At 55.0% G+C, this 25,403-nt stretch overlaps 2 protein-coding genes across 2 annotated transcripts; both read left to right on the top strand.

Annotated features, from left to right (window-relative positions):
• Nucleotides 1–3,528: 3,528 nt before the first annotated feature.
• SBSN (suprabasin) lies at nt 3,529–6,980 on the top strand (the record flags this gene model as incomplete). The annotated part of the gene is made up of 4 exons (XM_082863591.1): nt 3,529–4,347; nt 5,777–5,842; nt 5,951–5,995; nt 6,872–6,980. 4 exons carry the CDS (start codon nt 3,529–3,531, stop codon nt 6,893–6,895), a joined length of 954 nt encoding a protein of 317 aa, XP_082719717.1. The 3' UTR covers nt 6,896–6,980.
• A 6,174-nt stretch (nt 6,981–13,154) lies between these two features.
• On the top strand, nt 13,155–24,562 carry DMKN (dermokine; the record flags this gene model as incomplete). The annotated part of the gene is made up of 10 exons (XM_082861885.1): nt 13,155–13,556; nt 13,827–14,018; nt 14,137–14,196; nt 14,681–14,779; nt 17,933–17,980; nt 18,166–18,213; nt 20,695–20,751; nt 23,285–23,356; nt 24,383–24,406; nt 24,515–24,562. 10 exons carry the CDS (start codon nt 13,155–13,157, stop codon nt 24,560–24,562), a joined length of 1,050 nt encoding a protein of 349 aa, XP_082718011.1.
• Nucleotides 24,563–25,403: the final 841 nt, after the last annotated feature.

The following is a 25,403-nucleotide window of genomic DNA, read 5'->3' as shown; positions in this document are numbered from 1 at the left end:
TTTTTTTCGGTACGCGGGCCTCTCACTGTTGTGGCCTCTCCCGTTGCGGAGCACAGGCTCCGGACATGCAGGCTCAGCGGCCATGGCTTACGGGCCCAGCCGCTCTGCGGCATGTGGGATCTTCCCGGACCGGGGCACGAACCCGTGTGCCCTGCATCGGCAGGCGGACTCTCAACCACTGCGCCACCAGGGAAGCCCCTGAGGTTTCTTCTGGTCTCCAATCTTAGAGCAACCCCCCAGTCCTATCCTCTCACAGCACTCTGTTCTTTTCCTTATGGTTTTTCATGTAGTTTTCCATGATCAAGTTACTGACTTACTTGTTCATTGTCTCCCTGTTGGGCCCACTCTTTTCTGTTTTGTTCACCACTGGTCCTCCAGCTCCTAGAACTGTGCCTGACACAAAGCAGGCTTTCAGTAAACATTAGCGGAAGAACAAATAGACAGACGGCTCCCATCCCCCAAAGCATGGGAGGTGGGGGCTTGCTTGCGTATCTGTGACACACAGGCAGGCACCTTCCCCTGCAGGGCCAGTTGGCACACAGCTGTGACCAAGATTTAGGGGCTGTGGGATTTAGGCCAGGAAGGAGTCATCATTCCAGAGAGAGGTGTGGAAGCAAGAAGGGGCAGAATGACATAACCTCTTCTTTCGCCAGACCTCCATGAGAACTGAGTTTGCTAAGCACCTGCCATGGCACAGAGTAAGGGTGAAGCGCTCCTGCTTGGATGGCCCGGGAAAGGTGGAACTGAAAATGAATTGAGTGTACAGCGGGGGAGATTTCAATGAACCAAGACCGAAAAAAACAGAACAAAGGGGGACAAATTTAACATGTATAATCAAGATGGGGGAAAAGCGTACACAAATAAAACCCGGACTGAAAAGGGACCAATTTGGTACGGCTTTACAAGAATAGATATGAAAAGCTAGATGCAATTAAAATTGTCTTAGAAAATATGAGAGATCAAAACTGGTACAAAAAGAAATGGCAAATCTGAGTAGGCCAATAACAAGAGTTAAGATGTATCTTCCCAAAGGCTGATTCAGATCCCGATGATTTTATGGGCAAGATTTGCTGAAGCACGGGGCAGAAATATTTGCCATTCTACAGGACCTGCTGCAGAGCCGAAGCAGAGCTGGGAAGCCAAGTAGCAGCTCCTGTGCTGAGAGGCTGTGGGTAGGGCACGCGCTCTGAGGCCCTGTGGAGCGGCAAGCACACCGTGTATGAGCACATCGCATATTGCGTGCTTTGTGGGCGCTGCGGTAGCTCAGCTACTGAAACCTCCTCTATTCACTCTAGGAAACAGCACAGCCACGTTACTAAAACCAGCAGAGAAAGGACAACTCCGGGCTAATCTCATGTATGGAGATAGATGCCAAAGTCCTGAATCAAATAGTGGCAAATGGGAATGAGGCACTGAGGAGAGGGACGGAGGCTGACAGAAGATGGTAGGGCGGGGCAGAGAGAGAGGTGGAAAAGAGACATGGAGTACGTTTCGAAGGAAAAATCCCACCTCTCAATCTCGGGGCGGATTAGAATTCTGAAGCTCACCCTTCCCTACCCAGCAATCTCCTGGCATGGGAAACTCCCTCACTCAGGTGCTGGACAAGGGCAGGAAAGTCACACCTAAGGTTGCCCAGAGATTTGACTTTGTCCCTGGACCGTGAAACTGGGAAACAGATTTGGTGAGCTCAAGCTTGGAGAGGTGGCACAGTTAGTCACCCTCTGTAGACAGAACCTAGAGATGGCAGAAGCTTCTGGGTCTCTGGGTCTGGGAGGTGGTTCTGGGTGGAGCCAAGTGTCCAGGATCTAGGATGGAACCTTGGGTCCTCCAAGGGGAGTGGGCCTTGTCACCCTTGTTTGAGCAAAGTCTGAAAGCATGTGCAGCTTCTCGTCACACCTGGGCACCCACACATATAACTCTGCTGACCCCACTTTTGCTCACACCCTACACATTCCTTTGTGCCTGGCCTTTCCACCAGCGATCCCACAACCACCCCCTCTCCCAGGCTCTCCTCTTGGCACCCAAACCAAATATCTTTTACCCCTGCACCCAACTGTACCCACCCACTGGCCCCTATCCTTCTGGTCTCAGGCTCCCTCTGAACTAGCTCGACAGACCTACCAACGACAGACCTACCACCCACCCCCTGCCCTTCCCTCTGATGTCCCTCTCCACACCTAGGCCACACTCGCAGCTGTTTCCCTCTCCAACCCTTGCCAATATGTCAACACTTGAGGCTTCAGCTGGGACTTAGGAGGCCTCAGGGGGAGGAGGGCAGGAGGGATGAGCTCCTGGCCCTCAGCCCAGCTTCTGGCTGACAGTCTTCTGCTGCCCTGGGTCTTCAGCCCCTCCCCACGACTGCCTCAACTGGCTTTTCAGGAGACACTGCGTCCTGCCCCTGCTCATGGCAGTCAGCCCCCTGCCCTTGCCCAAGGGCTGGGAGGTAGGACAAGAATGTGATCCTGGCTCCAAAATCTGCAACCCTCAACAAGGGACCTTGTGCTGCTCTGGGGATACAGGCAACCTTCCCTCCAGCACCCTCTGAGACTCAGGCTCAGGCCTGGACTTTCTTCCCCTGGCATCTTCTAATCCATCCATTTGTTCAAATGTTTACTGAACCCCAGGCAATGTTCTTGAAGCTGGGGACGTGACAATGATCAATACAGACAAAGGCCCTCTGGAAGTTTACTATCTGATAGGTGAGACAGACAATAAAATAAGATAATTTCAGATCGTGGTAGGAGCTATAAAAACTAAAGGATGATATTACAGAGTATAGCTGTGGGATGGCCAGGGAAAGGTCTTTTTGGGAAGGTGACATTTGAGCCAAGAAGAGAGTGAGGAGGAAACCACCTTGTGAAGATCTGACTTCTGCATTCCAGGCAGAGACAACAGCAAGTGCAAAGGCCATGAGGCAGGAATGAGCTTGGTGTGTTTGAGGACCAGGGAGAAGACCCGTGAGGCCGGAGCATAAGAAGTGTGGGCGTTGGGGGTCAACAAGAACAACAAACAACAAGAACAAGGTCTGATGATTCCCTCAACTCCCTGGGGTTGCTCCCCACCCCCTGACTGTGCCTCCCACCCTTCCAAAATCTTGCTGCTGGGGAAACTGGATCCTTAGGTCCCCGGAGAGGAGTGAAGACGCTGAAGAACCAGGCCTGGGTCCCAGGGATGGAGGGTGCCTGAAGGTGCAGTTGGGAGAAAGGAGGCCTGGATAGTGGGTGAGGAATAGAAAGGGGAAGTGATTGGAAGGGCAGACATCTGGGCTCCGGGGTGGAGGGCCTGAGCTGGGCAAGGAGCAAAGATGCCATGTGAGTCTTCTCCATTTATGACTCACCTACTCTTCCTCCTCCTCTTCATTGCTCAACCCCAAATCTCCCTGGGAATTACCTCACTGACTGGAGATCAAGTCAGTGCCTCACAGGGTAATTGAGTCATGAGGGGTGGAGCAGAGGAAAGGAAGCAGAGGATAAATAGTAGCTTTGCCTCCCTGGCCCCTCTCTGCATCCTCCCCACTTCCCCAACAATATGCATCTTGCCAGTTTGCTCAGCTCCTGCTTCCTCTTGCTGCTGCTGGGACCTTTGCCTGGATGGGCGGCCAGTGCTGACCCCGTTAAGAAGGTCACTGAAGGGATCAGCAAAGGGCTGAGCAATACAGAGAGAGAGGTGGGCAAGGCCCTGGAAGGCATCAATAATGGAATCCCTCAAGCTGGAAGGGAGAAAGATTTTAGTGGACTCAACAGTGTGGGGAGCCAGGCCGGTAAGGAGCTGGACAAGGGCGTCCAGGGGCTCAACCACAACTTGGACAAGGTAACCCATGGAATCAACAATGTCGCCGGACAAGCAGGAAAGGGAGCAGAGAAGTTTGTCCCTGGGGTCAACAGTGCTACTGGACAGGTTGAGAAGGAGGCAAACAAAGTGATTCAGGGGGTCCACGATGGGGTCAACCAGGCAGGAAATGAGGCAAGTGGGTTTGGCCAGGGGGTCCACCATGCCGGGAAAGAGGGAGAAAAAATAGTCCAGGGGGTCCATCATGGAGTTAATCATAATGGAGAGGAGGTGGGAAAGTTTGGTCAGGGGGTCAGCCACGCTGCAGGGCAGGCTGGGAAAGAGGGAGAAAAAATAGTCCAAGGGGGGCATCATGGAGTTAATCAGGCTGGAAAGGAGGTGGGAAAGTTTGGTCAGGGGGTCAGCCACGCTGCTGGTCAGGCTGGAAAGGAAGTGGAGAAACTTGGCCAAGGTGTCCCCCACGCTGCTGGCGAGGCCGGGAAGGAGGAGGACGGGTTGCATCAGACGGTTCATGATGGGACCAACCAAGCCGGCAAGGAAGCCAACCAGCTGCTGAATGTAGGTGAACAGGGGTGGGGAAATGGGGAGAAGGGTGTTGGGGGAGGGAGAGGTTAAACCCTTGGGACATTTGGGGCGCCCAGGTCCCTATCATTTGGTGAAAGAAGCTTGGGCAGCTCTGTAACCGTGTCCTCCTTCTCCCTTTACAAAGGAGCTGGTGGTCAGCTGGTCAGAAGGATTAAGCCATCTTATCTGCAAAGCCCTGTATCAGAGAATGGGAATGGGACCCAGCCCCACCTTCAGGGGGCTGCCTCCTAGTTAAGGAGATCTAAAGGGAGGGACGTGAAGCCTCTCCTGGGGAACAGGAAGCAGTGACTGAGGCCAAGATCTATTACGGTGCGAAGAGAATGAGTGTTCAGAAAAGCCAGAGCATTCGCTGGAGCTTGAGGAATAGCTTTGGGAGAAAAGCCCTGTTCTGTTTAATGTTCATAACAAGCCTGTGAGGTAGGCGGGCTGAGGACTCCCTGATTCTCAGGTAAGGAAACAGAGGCTCAGCGAGGCTTAAGGGATTTGCCAAGGTCATGTGGCTAGCACACAGCTCTGGAGAATCACAAGTCGGAGTTCCTTCTCTTCCTCCCCACCGCCCCACCAGAGGAGGCCTTCTGGAGGATGTCTGATCCCCACTTACATAGGGGGAATAGATACCGGAGCCCAGGAGAGGCAAGCAGAAGCACGCACAGCGTAACAGGCTCCAAGGAGGAACAGGAGAAGGCTGACTCCCGCCTGCCCCGGGTCCCCACTCCCCAGTCTCCACGAGGACTCTTTGGGACACCGTCTTGAGGACTGGCCCAGGCCTCAAAGCCCATAGCTACAGGGGCTACCAGCCACGGAACCAGAGAGGCGTGGGGTGGGGAGGAAGAAACTATGTAGAAAGTGTGCAGGGTGAAGGAGGGGCTCTGAGTTAGATGCCAGGATTCACCACATAGAGACCGAGAGAGGGCTGTTTGTTTGGGGATTTGAGGCCGGCAGCAGCAGTGCAGCAGGGGAGACACTGCTGAGTGGGGAGAGGATTAAGGACAGGGATCCCCGAGTTAGGGATCAGGTTAGCGTGTGTGTAGAAGGGGGAGCTTTGAAGTCAGGGCTGGGGTTATACTATGGTCCTGGTATTTGCGTGGCTTCTCTGGGTTCCCTTTCCAGTCGGGCCCCTTCTCAGTGACTGAGAACATCTCATTAACTGAAAGAAAAGGGAATTGAGGGAAGACTAAGCAGTAGGGGCAGACGTTCTTCCTGGCTTCTCCTCCCATCTCTCACAGAATCCCCACAGCAACATGGGTTTCCTTTCTGGACAGTGAGGGGCAGGGGGTTAGCCTATGCCTTCTGCCCCAGCCCCGGTCGCCCTAGGGGAAGCTGGCCACTGGGGAAAAGGAACTTGGGAGACCCTTAGGGTCTGGGGGGGGGCGTGTAATGACAGCCTGGGCTTCATCCACAGGGCAGTCCTCAAGGCAGATTCACTCACCAGAACGGAGGGGCTGCAACCACAACCTTAACATCTGGAGTAAGTCTCGCGAGCACAGGGTGGGTGGGGGGCGGTGGCGTGGAGGCTCTCCTAGGAGGGCTGGTGCGACAGATGCTGGGGACTAACCTTCTTGTCCTTGAATTTCAGGCTTTGGTCAACAAGCCCTTCATTGACCTTTCAGTTCTGTGGAAGGTGAGTGCCCACGTGGTTTCTACGTCCTACTTGGGACATGCTCTTACATCCTCTTCCCGTTGCCTGTTCACTGACAATTGCACTGTGGACAGACACTCAGCCTCTGCAGACACCATCCAACCCATTTTCCAGCTCTGGTTTTCCTTTCCTCACTGCTCTTTGCCCTTCACATCCTGCTTTCATCTTTCGGGCGCTTTCCGTTCCCACTGAGGCACAAAAGTCCTGTGTACATCTCGGAGCCAGGAAGGGAGGGGCTGCTGAAACCCTCCCCTCTGTGTGCCTGTCCCCTCTCCACGGCATCTCCCGTCAGACTCCCTCCCTGTTCTGTGCATCCCTCCTCTGCTCTGTCCCTGCTGCCTTGTGGCAACGTGCTGGGTGGCGGGAACCTGTGGCTCTGTCCTCTCCCTGGTTGACAGCGACCTACCTGCCCCGCCAGCCCAGGAGAAAGGTTCCTGTGGGATGCTGGTCCTCCCTCTGGGCCCAAAGGAAAGTCCTAGCTCTTCTCTTTGCATTTAGTACATTCAGATGCCTGAGCCTGGGGCAAAAGGGTGAGGGTGTGTAACAGCCCTAAGACTGTGCCAGGAACCCAAAGGCACACCCTTGTTTGTTCCCGGGCTGTGGAGGTGGCAGGGGATCCTCTCAGGCAAAACACACAAGGCTTCTCTGTCCCTACAGAGGCCCCTGGCACCTCTGCCTGGGAGGACCGTCTCCCTATTCTTCCTGAATCTAGGTGCCGCCTTCCGTATGTTCTTCCCCAGAACATAAGCAATTCCGGAGCTAGAGTAGTCAGTCTCCCTCCCATCTCTTTAGGGTGCGTGAGGGTAGAGTTCTTGCGACTGTGTGCCCTGCATCCACCCCCTCTCTCCTCTCTTCCAGAGCCTCACCAACATCATTCCCTAAACTGACGAACTGGCCTTGTTGAACAGACTGACATTCCTGTTGTCATATCAGCTGAAATGACCCGAAGGAACCGGGGGGAAGTAGGAGGATAGATTTCTGGAGTACCTTAAGGGGCTGTACTGAGATTTGTGGATAATACAACACACTGTACTCTCATCATGGTTCACTGTGCTCCCTCAGGAGGGATTCGTGGAGGGGAGGCTTGTCTTTTCTCCTCTTGCTTCTTCACCGGAGACGCTGGGGGGTCCGATGCACAGGATGGGTTGAGCTGGAGATTTCAGGCTGATTCGATGGAAGAGGGCCATCACAGGGACGAGCCATGCTTCACTAGTGCAAAATTCATGCTCAGCACGGGGAGGAAATTCGTGCAGGGGAAGCCCTTCCAGGCCAGTAGCAGGGGCAGAAGCACCAGGGAGAAAGTGGCAGGAACCTGGGTGAAGCCCAAGGGGGTAGCATCCTCATTCGGGAGTGTGGCACCAAAGGGATATCAATAGTCACTTGTGTGTATTGCGCAATCAGGGCCTGCGAGGCTCCCTGCGCTTTGCCTGCATGACCTCACCGAATCCTCCCAACCACCCAGTTAGGTAAGAGGCACTGCCATTGCCCCATGTTATAGAAAATCCCGTGGAGGCTCACGCAAGTTAAGAAACGTGACTAAGGACACACAATAAGTGGAGGGAGAAACAGCCTAAGAGCTACCGAGGACATTCCGAAAACGAAGAGGTCCCTCTCCTGTTTAGTATCAGTAAGGAGGAGACTCAGAGAATAGGAGAGAGGAAAGACGTACATGTGGGAGGTCCTCTCTTGGGGACGAGGGCCAAAGGCTCAGGGGGGAAGCCACTCTGATGACAGGAGGCCTCTTTACAAGGACAGGAATAGGGACACAGAAGGCCCGGCTCAAAGCCCGGACCAGTAATGATAGCAACCACTACATACTGAGCACTTCGTAGCTTCCAGGTACTGTGTGAAGGGCTGTTCATACTCTGTAACCATTTAAGCCTCCCACAACCCAAAGGCAGAAGTTCCCTTATGATCCCCATTGTATGGATGAGGAAACTGAGGCTCAGAGGGGCCAGGGCACTTGCCGGGGGCAACCCAGGAGAAAGCAGCAGGCCTGTCTATTGCCAGAACCTGACCTTGCACGGTCGCCTGTAACGTCTCTAGAACACTTGCCAAGCACCGGCCTGAGCGCTGAGAGACCTACATTCCAGTCAGAACCGTGCGCCTGTAGGCCGCATCCTTCCCCTCCAGGGGCCACCATTTCCTCCCATATAAAGGGGGGTGGGTGTCTGCAGGAGAGGACTGCAAACATGGCTTCCAGCTCCAAAATTCCATCAACCGTGGGAAGAGACAGCGTTCTTGCCCTTTGGGGAATTTACAGGCTTCGTGGGGAGATGAGGTGTATAAACAGAGCATGAAAACAAATACAAAGCGATGCATCACTAAGGACTAAATGCCACAGCAGGGAGGGGAGGGGCCTGACGTGCACAGTAAAGGTGGTGCTCCTGGCGCTTTATGTTCTCCTTGTTTTTCCTTATCTGTAGAACACCACCATTTTCTTTTAAGTTTTATTTTTGTATTGATTTTTTACTTTTTTTTTTTCTTTTCTTTTTGGCTGCGCTGTGTGGCTTGCGGGGTCTTAGTTCCCTGACCAGGGATTGAACCCGTGCCCCCGGCAGTGGAAGCGCTGAGTCCTAACCACTGGACCGCCAGGGAAGTCCCCAGAATACCACCATTTTGGTCACATGTGTTGCTTCTCTCCCCTGGCAATATTTTACTGCAAAGATGAAAGAATTTTATAGTGGCTACCTGCATACCCGCCACTTAGATTCCACGCCTAGCACATGACTACGCTTGCTTTACTGCACTTCCACTCATCACAGATCACCTAGATCTGTGATTACCTAGATCACCTAGCCATCTAGCCACGTAACGATACATTTTTGATGTATTTCCTAGTAAATCGCAGACCTTTGTTTCATGCACTTCAAGAAGCAGAAGTGTTCATTCCTGCCACACATTTCCTGAAGGTCTACTCTGTGCTGGACGTCTTTTCACCTGGACTGGAGGAGTCCCTTCCGAGAAGGGAATTCTTCTTTCAGAAAGTAAAAGCTTTCATTGATTTTATTGTATGCCCATGTTCTTGCTTGGTTGGGGGTCCTGGAAGTGCCAAAGAGATATAGGATAATGAGTATGTGCTGGAGGTCAATCCTGGGAGGCTTCTGGAAGAGAAGAGCTGAGCCAGAACTTAAAGGTGAAAGCGGCATGGCTCAGTCCTGCCTTGAGGCCTGGTGGGCTGCTTCCTCTGCTAAGAGCGTCCTCCCTGCCTCTATGCCTCTGTGTGCCCCACCTCCCCGAACCTCACCCAACCTGAACCTAGGGACGCCTCTGTTACTCTCTCATGGCATGCTGATACCGGTCTTCACAGTGCTGTGACAAGCTGTAATTATATACTTACCTGTTTCATGTCCATTCTCCCCCTAGACTAAGAGGTTCCAGAGGAGGGGTCGAGGCCGGGTACACTTGTCTGGCAACTAGTAGAGGGGAGCCTATTGGCCTGAGCGGACTTGGGAAAGGCCTTGGAATGAGGGTGAGCAAGGGCCTGTCACCTGGGCCAGACAGGGAGAGCCAGGCGAGGGCATGAGAGAGAGAGGGCAGTTTCTGCAGTTGTGCAAGAACAGGGAGAGGAGTCTGGGTGGGACCCTCACAGCCATCTTTTATTGGGTGTTCACTCTGGGCTAAGCACTTACAGACATGATTCATTCACCCTCACGACCTCCCTCGAGGTAGGTCCCACGTTTACCCCCTTAGACATGGTGAAGCCGAGGCTCAGAGAAGGGAGAGAGTTGAGGGAGGCCACCCAGCTAGTAAGCACTGATGGCCAGCTCCTTGTCCAGAGCAACTACCTGCTGGGGACCTCTGCTGGAGGGGCGGCAGGCTTCTCCCGTGACCCTGGGGTGGGGGAGGGGCAACTTCAAAATAAGTCCCCTTCACCAAGTTCAATCTGACCCCTTTACCTGGGTCAGATTCTGACAGCTCCATTTTTTTTTAACCATTTTAATTAATTTATTTATTTATTTTTGGCTGCGTTGGGTCTTTGTTGCTGCGCACGGGCTTTCTCTAGTTGCGGCGAGCAGTGGCTACTCTTCGCTGCGGTGCGCGGGCTTCTCATTGCGGCGGCTTCTCTTGTTGCGGAGCACGGGCTCCAGGCGCGAGGGCTTCAGGAGTTGTGGCTCGTGGGCTCTAGAGCGCAGGCTCAGTAGTTGTGGCGCACGGGCTTAGTTGCTCCACGGCGTGTGGGATCTTCCTGGACCAGGGCTCAAACCCACGTGCCCTGCAATGGCAGGTGGATTCTTAACCACTGCGCCACCAGGGAAGCCCTGACAGCTCCATTTTACCATGATCTTGTATATGATTTTGTATGTTTGTTTAACAGCTCTAGGCCTCAGTTACCTTATCTGTAACATGGGAATAATATTTATCTCTCGAGGTTATAGTGAGGACTACATGAGATCATGCATGTGAAAGCACCTAGTCTTCTGTTTGGTTCACAACAGGTATTTAATAAATATGCCTTAAGACTGATTTGAGGTGACCCCTCAGGTCCAGGGATGTCTGAGGGTGGTTTTTCCCAGAAGGTAGAACATGGGACTGCTGGTGGCATGGGAGAATTTAGGTGGTTCGTGAATATGGCTTTGAATAAGTCTGAATCACACAGTGAGAAATTTACTCTTTTCTTAATTCTCTTTGAAGCTTTCTGATTAGGTAAAGAGGAAAACTCCATTTCTGTGCTGGTGTGCCTGGAACACCTCTCTCATACTTGCTAATCTCCCTTTTTAACAAAGAGGGTACAGGAGCTGCCGCCAGCTATAATGTAATACGATAGTTTGCTTCTCACTTTGCTTTTCTGGTTCTTTCTATATATGGGCCACTGAGCCTGGCTTTCCACTTAAGAGTGGTGATATAAAGTATTCTCTTAAAATATACTTAAGAAAGTAAGCTGGCTTAAAGAAAAATATTAGTAACAGAGAAGGGAGAGGGCAGCTCTACACCATGGTGAGGGTGTCCCGCGAAGGAAGTGTGGGAAGGAGTCCTGGAGTCAGTGAGCGTGCACACCACCTCCTGCCCTGTGGTCCTGCCCCGCGGGAATGGGAAGCAGCAGGCTCAGGGGGCTGGAATGTCCATCACCAACCCCGGAGGCCTCAGATTTCCTCCTGCTCCCTGCCCCTTACATGGCCCCGGAGCAAAATCCAAACTAATTCTGTCCAGGGAAGAATGAGGGCTTCGAAAAGCAGGGGAAGGTCTGAGACACGGAGATGACAGAATACGCTGGAAGCCAGGCTCAGGAATGAGACAGGCTGGGCTTAGCTTTGCCTCTACCGCATACTCACCATGTCCCCTCTGAGCCCCAAGTTCTCTGTCCCTAAATGTGGTGTCTGCTTCTCCACTCCCAGGAACCCCAGGTCCTCCCACTTGGCACTGCCTTGGGTCACTGGGACTCATCGCCGAGTCATCCCATGGGGAGGCAACAGGCTCTGGAGTCAGGGAGGCCATGGGCCCCGGGGTGGGGGATGCTCTCGCCCGTGGGGTTGAGGAAGCAGCCCATGCTCTTGGAAACACTGGGAGTGAGGCTGGCAGACAGGCTGAGAATAAGACCGATTCTCCCAGGGCTGTCTGAGCCTTAAAGTGCCTAGTCCGGTGCTGGGCACATAGAAAGCCCTGGATAAACTGCAGCTACAACGAAGATGATGCTTTTTATTGTTATTACCCCCACCACTATTATCATCATTAAAGAGTCAGCGGTGGAATAATAAGGAGCTAGGAAGGAGCAGCGGAGGACAGACAGGGATTGTGTTTACATCGTGAGAGGTGATGGGTGTTACAAGTTGGGGTGAAGGTGTTGGGGTGGAGAGAGAGACTGACGGAGAGACGCTGAGAAAGGCGGATAGAAACCGGCCCCTCCTAACTCGGCGATGAGTCCCAGCGATACAAGGCAGTGCCAAGTGGGAGGACCTGGGGTTCCTGGGAGTGGAGAAGCAGCCTCGCTCGCTGAGCAGCGATGAGACCTCGGGAGGCTGCCCGAGTTCTGCATCCTGAGCTGGGCCCAGGGGAGAGGGCCACTGGCTGACCCGGGGCTCCTGCCCCTGTGCTGACCCCTCCTCCCTTGTCAGTGCCACTCTGGCCCCTCTGGGAGGGGCTGGGGGCAGCAGTGGGGTGCGCTGGTGTAGTTCCAGCCCTCGCGGCAGGCCGTGAGCTCACACACGTGCCCCCACCAGGCCCGGTAAACAGGATGGGTGCCTGGGTCAGCAGCTCCCTCCCTAGGTCTTCCCCGCCCCCTCATTCCTTGGGGATGGCCCGCCTGCCCAGCTCCCCAGCTCCCCGCCCAGCTTTCTCAGCTCAGAGCAGCCGGGATGCTAACTGAGGCGCCCCGATGACCCCTCTCAGGGTCGTAGCCACTTCCTTCCCCGACAGATGCCTGGCGTCCCCACCGAGGGCGGTCTCCCGGGTCCCAGGCTCTCTGTGGCTGGAAGGTGTGGAAGTGTGAGGCAGTCACCTTTAGGTGGCAGTATGGGAGGGGAGAGAGATGGGAGAGACAAACGCCGATGGAAACGGAGAGGAAGGCTGAGGAAGGGCACCTGCAGCGGCAGGTGGCGTCCTGCCATTCTGGCATCCCCGACCCAGGCTGGCTTACACCTAGGGTGGGTCCTATCCCGCTGGGTTCCCTACCCTCGCCCCCCTGATGAGGTCCTGCCTGATTCCTCTCTCCTAAGTCCCCCCCACCCCACCACCTCTAGGAGACACTACCAGCCTATCACCTCAGATGCGACCTCCTACCCTGCGCCCCAGACTTCTGGGGTTGGGAAATGGGAACACTTTGGCACCGGTCTCATCCCATTTGCCCCTCCCTCCCTGATGCACGGGCTCCCTTTCTGTTTCGACACAGGCTCTCAGACTCACAATTACAGCTCACCTATGGGTGGCTGGGCCTGAGTCACTGGGGGGAGGGACTCTGGGCTGCCCAGCCCTGCCACCTTCTTCCAAGCTACAGTATAAGGAGTAGCGGCGGGGACAAGGGCTCTGGGAAAACAGGGACATCTGGGAAAGGAGAGAGAAGGCTGCAGACCTAGAGGAAGGGAGAACGAGAAGTCAGAAGGAAGGAGAGAAGGGAGGAGGGCACGCAGACGCAGGGAAAGAGAAAGGGCAAGCGAGTAAACTTGGGTGGGAAGAAGACACTCAGGAGAGAAGGAACGAGGCAGAGATGAAGCTACAGGGGTGTCTGGCCTGCCTCCTGCTGGCCCTGTGCCTGGGCAGTGGGGAGGCTGGCCTACTGCTGAGTGGAGGGGAGAGCTCTGGAGCAGGGGCCATGGAGACCACTGGACACGGGGTGGGAGAGGCCATTGGACAAGAAGTGGGAGAGGCCATCAAGCACGGAGTCGGGGAGGCCACTGGCGGAGGGGATGGAGAGGCAGCGGGTTCTGGAGTCAAGGAGACCATGGGCCCCGGCGTGGGGGATGCTCTCGCCCGTGGGGTTGAGGAAGCGGCCCATGCTCTTGGAAACACTGGGAGTGAGGCTGGCAGACAGGCTGAGAATGTCATTCAGCACGGAGTGGACGCTGCCCACAGCTCCTCGCAGGGGATGCCTGGCGGCAACGGTGCTTTGGTGAGTGGCTGGAAGCCGGGTGTGGAAATGGGAGGCTGCGGGCAGCTGGGTTGAGAGTCCTGGGAAGCAGTTAATAGGAGGAAGGGCTCCCTTATTGGTGGCTGTCTGGGCCAGTTTCCTTCTACGTTAGGCATCCCTCACCCACCACCCTGAGGTCTCTCTCCACCTGCTTCTCCCTGTGGCTCCTCTATCTGAGTTGCTCTGCCTGTCCTACCCCATCCCAGAGGGAGGTGGCCACACACACTCAGTGCGGCCACGTTGTTCTTGCAGGGAACCAATGGGCAGCCTCCATCTGGAGGCCATGGCTCCTCTGGCTCTCCAGGCAATCCTGGAGGTCCAGGGATTCCCTGGGACCACGTGTATTCTGGAGGCTCAGGTGACAGCTTTGGGACCAACTCTCAGGGAGGCTCCTGGGGCCACGAAGGCTATGGAGGGGCATTCAACCTAGGCACCAACACTCAGGTACATCAGGACATCACCCTGGCCCTGACGCCTGCCACCTCCCTCCCTTCAAGCCCACACTTTTGGCGTTTCCCCCGTGTCCTTCCCGATCCCATGCTCAGTCTCACCCTCCCTGCAGGCAGCTGTGGCCCAACCTCCTTATGGCTCAAAGAGAAGCAGCGACAACCCAAATGCAGAGGTAAGAGGAAGAGTCTGGAGAAGAAGAGGTGTCTGGATGCGTGTGATAGAAAGTGGGAGAGACGAAGCGGAAAGAAAGATGGGCAGGGGAGGGGTTGAGGGAAGAGGCAGATCGGACAGGGGAGAGATAGGTGTGGGGAGGAGGCTTGGAAGAGTGAGATGGGCATGGAAGAGAGATGCGATGGGAAAGAAGGCCAAGCCAGGGAAGCAGGAGAGCCTGGCCTGTGGGGATGGCTTTGACTGGAGCCTCAAACCTCACCCGTCCCCTTCCCTCTGCAATGCACCAACCGCCCACCATCTGGCTCAGGTGGAAGCTCTAGGAACTCTGGGGTAAGAGGACAGGACAACCTGGGGCATTCTGCAGAAATTCTGCTCCCCTCAGACTGGGCGGGAAATAGTCCTGAGCAAGGGAGGCCGGGGAGAGAGGAAAGCAATCTCGGTGTCCTCATCTTTAGACCTCACTCTGATCTCTTCCTGACCCTCAGGGAAGCAGCAGTGATGGCAGGAACAGCGGTGGCAGCATCAGTGGTGGCAGCAGCGGCGGCAGCAACAGCAGCAGCGGTGGCAGTTCTGAGCTCCACTGGGTAAGTTCTCCTTTGTTGAAGGCAGAGGTGGGGCCCCTGGTGCTCCCTGCTGAGGAAACCCACTCCGAGGTCTTCCCGAAAGCTGCCAGCCCCAGGGTAGGTGGCATCACCGGAGTTGTCATCCTGGGCTCCCTCAGCTTCTGTTCCCCACCTTCCCAGCCTCACCAGGAAGTGTGGCTTAAATGTGCCCTCTAATTTCCAGAAGAGGTGCCCTGCCTACTCTGCTCACTCTACCCCCTCGTCATCCACTCCCTGATGCCGGGGATGCCCTGTCTTCTGTCTGACCTCTAGTTCTGCAGGCGTGTCCACTTGGCGAATTGGACTAGAGCTGGGGTAGTGGATGGAGCAAGAGAGGTGGGCACAGGGAAACATGACACTTGTTTGGGAAGCTCCCAGAAGGATTGGGGCAGAACCGCACGTGGAAACTTAAGGACATTTACAGAGCTGAGGTGTGGACGCTAACAAATACAGTGTCCCTACGTGAGGGGTGAGAGGGCCAGGAGGGGACCACTACCTGGCAGCCGGATTGGGGTGGAACTCCCGTCAGGGGTCCTGCTGAGAGGGAGCACAGCTGGCTTCCTTGGGGATCTGGGAAAGGCCTCAGGCAAGAGGAGGGTCTGAGGCAAGAACAAGCCAGGTGTTAATTTACTGCTCCCTGTACTACCTGCTTTCCCCCCGCACCTACAACTGACCCTTCGAAAACTCTAGAAATTTTGATCAAGGCGGTTACTCCCAGGTAAGGACTCTAGGGGTCCCTTCCCCTTTCTAGGTTCCAGGAGAGGGTGAGGGGTGAGGAGAGGCAGGAGGAGGGCCGAAGGAGCCCCAGGGTGCCAGGGTCACGGCTCTTATGAAGTTGGTCTCCAGTGGCCTTTCCACCCCTGGCATGAAGTGGAGGTTGGACGGCAGCAGCTCAGAATCCCCCAATTACCCCACATCTCCAAATACACGTGGCCACACCTACCCTTCTCCGTGCCCCGAATAACTTCCCTCCGTGACTGACCGGCTGAAGATGGGACAGTGTGGAGCTTGGGCAGGGCGTTAAAATATCATAGTGCCTATTATGGGATGACTTCCTATTTTGGGAACGATTTGGGCCCTTCCAAGCCCTTTGGAGACCCCACATGGACTCTCGCTTTCCCTTGCTGGGATACAATACCAGCTCCTCCTTGGGTAGCGGGGTGGAAGTGGTGGGAACAAACCCGAGGTGAGCGTCTGGCGAGGGCGTGTCCGTGCAGATCTGCCCCGAACGGTGGGAAGGAAAACAAGAGGCGTTGAGGGATGGGCGGGGAACGGGCTGACTGCCGCCGGATCGGCGGACCCGGGCCAGCCACGGAGTTAAAATGCTGCAGTCTGGGGACTGGACTAGGTGTCTTCGTGGGAAATGAGAGTTTCTCTTTCTCTCTCCCACCGTGCGATAATCCATGCAGTGAAGTCCGGGAATCTGGGGGTCAGGTGAGAGATGAACTTGCAGTGACGGCAGCTCATCACGGCAGCTGTGCGCCCTCCTCAAGGCAACTCCACTCCGGCCCCCCCTCCTAAGGCTAGCTGTGGTCCCAACCCCGTCTCTGGGGAATTTACAATCTAGAGGGAAGAAACCAAACACATGCTCCTGAAAAGACTAACCAGCTCCGAAGTAATAATTAATTGCAGATCCTTACACGATATACCTCACTTTATACCACAGATGGGGCTGTGAAAAATCGTATGAAAACCAATCCTTCTAGAAACATGATTGTTTCAAACGTCCTATACCCTGCGGGGAAACAGTATTCGGGTGACTTCTTTGAAGGACTTTGGAAACAATGTTTCGAGAGCGTACATGGAAACAGTGTTTCGAGAGCATACATGGAAACTGTTTCGAGAGCGTACATTTCCCTCCTAGTTATTCTGGAAATCTGCCTCTCCTTCAGCAACTGCTGTGCTGACAGAGGAAGTGTTGGCTAAGGCTCACAGGAATCACCTAGAGGTCTTGTGAAAATACAGATTCGCATTCAGCAGGGCTGGGGTGGGGCTGAGATTCTGGTTTCTAACAGGCATCCTGGAGAGGCTGCCAGCCCGTGCCCCGGGGTTGAGTGGGGCCCACAGGGCGAGGAGCACGCCTAACGGGGAGGAGGAGGCGAGGGGTGGTGATGCCACCCTGGAAGGCTCTCGGGAGAGCTCCTTGCATATCAGGGATACTAACCTTTCCTGGGTAGACAGGTTTTAAGGAACCCTCTCCCAGTTTGTAATTCTATTTCTAGTTTTATACTACCGAAGTCTTCAATATATCGTGAGGTGGAAAAACAGACAAAAATGACAGAATCATCAAGGGGATATTTTTTTAAACCATATTTAAGAAGGCAGGGTTGACAAGTGGAAAGGCAGTGAACTTTGATTCAGAAGATGGGGGTTCAAACGCCAGCTGTGTTACCTGTCATCTGTGTGTCATCAGACAAGTCGATTAACCTCTCTGAGCCCAGGCTCCCTCTTGGGTAACATGGGGACAGCAAAGCCTAACTTGTTCACGCCCCCCAGTTACTGCAGCGCTTTCTGCATCATAATCACATCAGGGTGGTTCAGAGTCCCGACACTGGAGTCTGACACGGAGACAGATGCTGAGAAAAGCTGTTGGACAGCCCTACGTTTCAGTTTCTCCATCTGTACAGTGGAGGCATCTCCACGTGGGAAAGAGGCGGGTGGAGGCGCAGTGCCCCGCGCACAGTGGGACTACATATTGGCTACTAGCAGTGTTTGGGGGGGGCAGGGCATGGGGGGAGCACGAATATGGATGTGATTCGAGGGACTGGGTGGGGTTATTCTGCTGAGCATGTAGCGAGTCAGTCCAGGAAGGCTTTCTGGAGGTGGGGCTCTTAGGTACTGTGTTGAGAAGAGGAGAAGGCGGCTTGGCCAGAGGCGGAGAAGGGCGGGCCAGGAGTGGGATGATAGGTGGCACGCACGACGACGGGATGTAGAGCCTTGACCATCAGTTCCCTTTTCCCCACCCAGGGGCAAGGGCCGAGCGGGGGAGGGGAAGCTGTCAATAGAACCAACATCTTGGTGAATGAGGACGTCCCTCCTCCTTGGGCTGCCTCCGCCCGACACCCACATCTCCTGCCCCTGCCTCGTGCTCACAGCTGGGTTCTTACTCTCATCCCATTTCTCATCGTCCCTTAGAACTCTCAGCTGTTTCCTGGGCTCTTTGGCTTGGACACTTTCTGGAAGGTGAGTTCGACGAGTGCTCTGCGCGCTCTCCTTTGCAAAATCAAACCTCTGTCCCTTGGTCCCACAGGCTGAAGTCTTCTTTCTATAATGACTGTCAGCAGTGGCCCTTGACCTCTCTTGTCCTGGGGCCCTGAGCCAATTACATGATGACCCAATGTGGTCATTCTCCTTCTTTTTATCTGCAGAATTTAAAATCCAAGCTGGGTTTCATGAACTGGGACAGCATCAACAAGGTGAGGGCTGGAAGGCCGTTCATTCTGATCTTTGTGGGAGAAGGGATGTAGAGAAGAAAGCTAAACCCTTGCTTGGTGAGCCAGGGAGCAATGAGGATGGTCACGAAGACAGCATCCCAGCCAGTGCTTTCAAAAGAAAAGATGAAAACAAGGAGGAAGGACAGCAGAGACCTGAAAAGAGAGGGGGAACTTGCAAGCAGCTGGGAGTGGGGGGACGAGGAGGCAATGGGCCTCTTTCATGTCTCAACATGCAGACCTGAACTGGTCTGAACCTCAGTGTCCCCTTTGACACCAGAAGGTTAAGGGGAGAGTCAGTAGGCCTAATCCTCAGGGACCAGAGGCAGAGGTAGGGGACGGACCGAATCATCAGGCGAAGCTAAAAGACCACCTGAGGACTGACGCCCGGAGAGATGGGAAAAGGAAGCGAACACGCCGAGAGCCTGGCGGTGTCGTGAGTCCGGGCCCTGCACATATGCAATGTTAGGAGTCGCTTGGGGCCCGGAACCTGCTCCTCCTTCCTCCCCGCCCACCCCTTCCTCCTGCAGCGGAAGCCCTGGCCAGGCTGATTTGACGCCAGAATAGCAGATGTACCTCCAGAGCAGAGGGTGTGGACTGAGAGAGGAGGCGAAGAACAAACAAACAATCCAGATACCAAAGGCAGAAGCTGCAATCTGCGGCCCACTGACTGTTTGATTCATTTTTAAAGAACAGTATGGCAACACCGGGCCCCTCTTGGTCAGACTCCCACCGCCCACCACACTTCTTCTAGCCACCCGCCTGGCTCCTGTGAGAAGTGTAGTTTCTGACCCTTCACGTAAAAGAAGGCAGACTAGGACCCCTGCCCTCCAGAACTTGTGAGGGAGGGGGTTAGTGGCAGGTGGGGAGGCAAAGAGACAGCCCTCAGGAACGTCACTTTCTGGCAGTAAGGTGGGGAGTGAAAGACAGGAGATGCAGAAGCTCCCAGCTACAGTGGAGTCCTGTTCTGGATGCACAAAATAGACTGTTTTGTTCTGTTTCGTAAAGAGCTGTCTCTGGTAGGGGTGAGACGCCCTACCATGGACCACGGGGAGACCAGGCCCCTGAGCATGGGGCACTTAGGGTCTGATGGGAGAACCAGGGCACACACAGATACTTCCCGGAGGGCCAGAGGACTGACAGCCAAACGTTTTTGCACATCCAGGGGGGCAGTAAGGGGAGTGCTTGCAGTCAGGTGGCATTCATTTGGGGTGGCTCCCCCGAGGATCAGATCTCCTAGGGAAGGGGCAACACAGAGGTGGGCAGAGAAGAGGATGGAGCGTCCCCCGCTCCTTCACGGTGGAGGGAGGGGCGACGAGGCAGCCGAGGACTTCAGCCAGGGTGAGGAGTAAGGAGGGGGGACCAAACATTCCTGGCAAGTATGGGGGCAGGGTGGGTTTCAAGCCCAAGCTGGACTCTCTGGATTTGCCCCGATGACAGCCGTGGGCCAAAAGGTCCCTGCGGATTTCCGGAGCAGGGGTCCAATCTACCCTTGGCCAGGTCCACGAGTCCCTGAATTCCTAGTCATTGACCTCCCCCTTAGGACTTATTTCTTTGCTCAGGACCAGAGGAGTTTTCACACCCCGTGACCTCCAGATGGATGGGGGCCCCACCCATTCTCTTTTTTAAAAAATTTTTATTTAATTTTAATTTTTGGCTGCGTTGAGTCTTCGTTGCTGCACGCGGGCTTTTCTCTAGTTGCGGCGAGCGGGGGCTACTCTTCGTTGCCGTGCGCAGGCTTCTCATTGCGGTAGCTTCTCTTGTTGCAGAGCACAGACTCTAGGTGCGCGGGCTTCAGTAGTTGTGGCACGCGGGCTCAGTAGTTGTGGCTCATGGGCTCTAGAGCACAGGCTCAGTAGTTGTGGCGCACAGGCTTAGTTGCTCCGTGGCATGTGGGATCTTCCCAGACCAGGGTATCAAACCGATGTCCCCTGCATTGGCAGGCGGATTCTTAACCACTGTGCCACCAGGGAAGTCCCCCTGACCAGGGAAGCCACTGTCTCCCCACTAATCTCAACCCTTGTCCTTGAAATAAATATCAGCTCTCCCACACTCCTGGTGTCTCCTCCTTTCTTACATCTCCACTGTTGTTCAGCCCTACAGCTTTGGGAGATGGGCTGGAGGTGGCGTGACAGGTGCAAAGGTGGGCATGTCAGGGGCAGGTTCTGGTCCTGAGGTTTTGCCACAGCTGTGTTCTGCCTGAGGCCGGGGGGTAAATGGGGCTAGAGAAGAATGGTGTCGTGTGCTGTGTATGTGGCGGAGGGGTGGTCAGTGGCTCCAGAGACCTAGCTTCTCTCTCCTTGTTTCCAGAAACAGTTTTCTGGTGTCCCTAAAGACACCCAGCTCCCCCTGGACCTTAGTCACAGTGAATCCTGTAGGCTGAGGAATGGTGGTCGCAGGAGCAGAGGGGCTTAGGTGAGCAGGGGTCAGACTCCCTGCTCACCTGTTCCCCACTTTCATCCACAGGACCAAGTCCCAGACCTCAGGACTCGCATCTTCCTCTACTTCTGTCGACTCTGGGAGGTAGGAGAATTCTCCGTCTTTGAAGAACTGAGGATCCTGGTCATCCTGTCCCTTTCCCCTCCCTCCCTCAAGGCAGCTACCCCTCCCTCCAGCCTACCTGTCACAAAATTCCCCCTCTTCTCACTTTTGAGATAGGTAATCTCACCCAAGTCTTATCACCAATGCCACCAGAAATGCTGACACCCTCAGTCTCCTGTAGGCTTATCTTTATCTAACCCCAAACTACACCCAGAGCCAAACTTTCCCAACCAGCTGCCCCCCTCCACCCTTGGAATTCTCTTTCCTCATGGCCCACTCATCTCTCCTTCTCCCTCCAGAAGTTCAAACAAAACACTCCTTTCTTGAACTGGAAAGCAATTACTGAGGTAAGGGCAGTGGGACCCCTCATTTCAGGGTCGGGAAGCTCAGCTCTGAGGACGTGGGGTTCTGGGCCCTGGGCAGTGGCTTGCAGGTTCTGTTCCGGTTCCTCCCCGTCCCTGCTGAGGGGGGGGTGCCTTGCTCCCTTCCCACTTTCCTCCCTTCCCACTTTCCTCCCTCTGCGCAACGCCTCACCAGTGGAGGTGGGATGGGAGAGGGAAGCTGTGAGTCACTGAAGAAGGAGCAGAGTGGGAGGTCCTCCCTGGGATAAAAGCCGAGGTCCAGGGTTAGGGCCTCCACGGGCACAAGATCATGAAGCCAGCCACTGTCTCCGCCTGCTGCTGTTCCGGCTGGGCGTGGCCTGGCTTGGGGGAAGCCACAGCTGCCGTGAGCAGGTGGAGGGGACCATGGGGTGGGGAAGAGGGAAGGACCTGGGACTGGGGCCAACTCTCAGAGCTGGAAAGGGGTCACTAAGGAGGAAAGTTGAAGGGCGGCAGGAGGGCAGTGTGCATGGGGGGAGGACGGAGGGTCATGGTCGAGTGCAGGCAGCTGCAGGGGGTCTGATTATCTGGGTTCTGGGAAGGATGGGCAGGGCCACTGGGTCCTGTCAAAGGCCACACGTCCATTCCGCATGGCCAGTGGCCTTCGGGAATCAGGACGCTTGGGCACTGAGGCAAGGGCTGCCCACTCACTTGTCCATGTGGGCACGTGAGGCTGGACAGATGGGGCCACATTGTCTGATTTTTCAAGAAAAGCTAGAAATCTGGTTTTCAACTAATTTAATTTAAACATGTGGACCAAGCAAAAAATGTCTGGAGGCCTACGGTCTACCAGTTTGTGCCCACGGTGTAAGGCCTAATAGTGGGGTTGGAATTCAGGTATGGGTAAGGCAGAGAGTTAAGCCAGACTTGGGAAGAACATTGTGACCCTGAGAGAGAGAGAGAGAGAGAGAGAGAGAGAGAGAGAGAGAGAGAGAGAGTGTGTGTGTGTGTGTGTGTGTGTGTTTCTAGTAGAGAAGTGACAATGGCAGGAACTAAACTTCCCTCCTACTGAGGAGATCTTCCTCTCGCCTCGATCGGGGCAGGGGAGGTGGCCAGCGCACCTGCAGTGCTTCTTAAGGGGACTCCATCTCCTTTCTTGTATTTCTCCCCTTCCTTTCTCTCCTTTGACCCAGAGCTAACCTAACGTACTCCACTTCGCCTCTATGAATAACAGACCATCCTTCCAAGGACCGTATAGAGAACAGCATTTGGGAACAGGGATTAAAAGGCCTGTGAGGGGAGCGGGGTTTGCTGCAGGCAGAAGGCGGGCTGGGGCTGAGGTGCCCAGCTCTGCCCCGGGAGCTTGTGCGGGTACCGCTCATTTGTTATTCTAGCTCCGGCTCCAGGTGCCTGGGTGGCGGAGGTGTTGCCAACCCGTTCTCTACCCTGGCTGCCCAATGCTGAGTGTAGGAATCTGTCCTGTGTCTATCTGGGCCATCAGTTTCCTCCAGGCCTTCTCTGTAGGCAGCGCTTATCACAGACCGCTGAGAGGGGTGGGGTGGGCTGGGCGGGGTGCTGGGGCTCTAAAGGGAGGGCAGAGCCTGGGTGGTGGGATGCTGGAGCCTCGAGAGTCCAGCAAGGCCTGAAGCACCACGGAGCCACCCTCACCGTGGCGCCCTCTCCCTTTGCATCCGTGCGTCATCGGACCAGAGGAGGGTAGGCGCTGCTGGTCAAGTGAGCCCCTCCCTCAGGAGGCCCTAGAAGGTCCCTGGTTCCTCTCAGCCTTGCTCCCGGGTCTGGCCAATCTGCAGTTCTCTCTCCCCATGCCCCCCGTTCTGTAATTTTCTCAGCCTGGCACAGGATGCCAAGATGCGGCAGCTGTAACTTCTAAGGTAACTGCCACCCGACCACCTGATTCAGACTTCACTTCTTTCCTTGGTCTCCTCGCCTCACCTCCCCAGGGACACTTGAGGAGCTGGGAGAGGTGGAGAGGGACGAGAGAGGCAGGGCCATCTGGGCTGGGACCATAAAGCGAGGTGAGGGCATGGGCTCTGGCTCAAGGAGATTCTGTAGAAGAAAACACATGACACAAGGAGGGGAGGAGGCAGGGGCTTTGAGAAAGGTCCAGCCAGGGCCGGGATGTGGGAGCAAAATGCCTTCATCCCTTCTCTCCCGCCCCCTGCTTCCTTCCGCAGAACTACGATTATAACCGGCAGAAATACCCTACTGCCAGTGGGGGGCAGCACTCAGCCCAGATCCCCACTAAGGTAAGGCTTGCAACCTTCCTGACTCCCACTGCACGGGGTCTGCCTGGGGGTGACAGGGGAGACCTTCACTGCCAAGGTCCTCTGGGTAGGCTAGCTGAGGCCGAATCCTGTTCACTTTGATAGTCATGTCTCCCCACCCCTGTGCAGGGGGACTCCAGCTCCCTGAGAGCAGTTTGGAAGAGAAGGGTAGAAGGTTCACACCCACTCCCTCAGAAAAGGTTCTAGGGGAGCCGTGGGTGCATCGCCTGCCATGGAGAAAACTGGGACCCAAGATCCTCTCAGTGAGGAATATAAGCCTCCAAAAAAAAAAAAAAAAAAAATCACACGACACACGGCAAAACAGACAGACAGGTTTCCTTTGTCTGCTGACCTTTCTTGGGGAGAGGAGGCCAGCCCAGAAACTCTTGGTTGGTGGGAAAATAAATGCTTCCTTTCACAAAGGAGATAACAGGAAAAACAATGTGACGATTTTGTTTTATACGGGTGCAAAGAAAACGATCTGATAAATTCAGTAAATGAATGTGCTACATACTAATTAGGCTGGTTAGAAACACACAAACAAACAGGCAGTATTATCCCTCCATCTCTCAGAGTAATAAAGGGAGAGAAGTCCTCTCCCCTCCCCTCTCCTTGGGGAGAGGACTTCTACTGAGAGATCAGAAACTAGCTGCTGACTGAAAGGAGGTGAAGATGTAGTTAACACTACCTGTGGGTATCCACTTCTGCCCATTGCTCGTGGCCAATTTCTATCCCCCTAGCAGGCAGAGGGAGACCTACCTTCCCTCTTTTCACTCCCCTTGGTCAGTGTGTGCTCAGGGACCATATTCAATATCATCTTGGGTAAAATGCGCTCAGGGTGAGATATCTGCTGTGGCTGAAGGGCCACAATCAGACCAAAGGACCTTTGGGGTGATCCTGACCCGAGCCTGTCCCCGCCATGGGCCCCTCCTGAGCCCTAAGGACATGGTCGAGAACAGAGGGGGCACCGAGGTCCTCACCTCACCTCCTCTGATCTTCTCTTTACAGTGCGGAGTCACGGTTTCTTCCTCGGTAAGTACTGGGGCAGAGAAAATCCGGCTGGCGAGAGAAGGGGTCTGAGGCCAGAGGGTGTGCCGGGGACGGCGCTCTGTCCACTCAGACATTCTCCTCGTCCTGCAGGCTTCCCGGGTGCGACCTGACCTGCTGCAGTGGGTGAAGTTTTGGTAGGTGAGTGTCAGTGAGCTGTGCAAGGCTGCAGCCAGGAGCTGAGGCACGCCGCCCCGGGGGGTGGGCGGGGGGAGGGAGGGCTGGGGGCTTGGCCCTCCCTTTGCTCTGGGTGGACACACTAAAGGTATTAAGGAGGAGACCCCAGCGTGGGGTGTGGAGAAAAACTCATGAGAAGATGACCTAGAACACTCGGAACACCCTCTGAGTGCTGGGTGGTGGCCTGACAGAGGCAGGGCCAGAGAACAGCAAGGCAGGCTCAGTTAAGCAGTGGGAACAGGACAGGCATTGTAGGGCGGGGGCGGGGGGGACTGTAGTGAGGTGAACCTTTCGGGTTTAAAGGCTCAGAGGCAGAAAGACGCGAGTCGCTGGTGGGGAAGAGGTAATATTTGCTTTAGGGAGGAGTGAAAGTGAGGGGACCGCAGGTGACATAGGCAGGACACGAGGGAACTGTGGGCGCAGAAGCTGGGTGAGAGGATGCCTGGTTTCAGCAGCTCTAGGAGTGGCCGTGTTCTACCATTTTCTCTTTTCTTGTCTTCTAGAAAATCACTTCCAACTGCGACTGAAGCCCTGAGAGCCGTCAGTCATCAAGGGACCTGACTGTGCCCCTCCCCCAGCTCTTGGTATGGGTGCTAACACCTGCTTTTTCTAGGTTGGGTACCTATCTGTCTATCCCTTGTTTCCTCCCACCCACTGTGGTGTCTCCTTGACCGTCAGCCTCAGTGGATACACCAGCCATTGCTTCACCTGCTCCATTTTGTGACCTGAAGTTACCGTGACAGAAATTCAGGAGGCGCGTCCTACTTTAGAGTTTCTCTGTGGAAATAAAACATGAGTCTTGTTT

The sequence above is a fragment of the Leucopleurus acutus genome, assembly GCF_964270905.1.
Source record: "Leucopleurus acutus genome assembly, chromosome: 20".
In the NCBI taxonomy this organism is placed as follows: Eukaryota; Metazoa; Chordata; class Mammalia; order Artiodactyla; family Delphinidae; genus Leucopleurus; species Leucopleurus acutus.
Note: the sequence above shows the minus strand (reverse complement) of the source record. Positions and strands in the feature narration are given on the sequence as shown.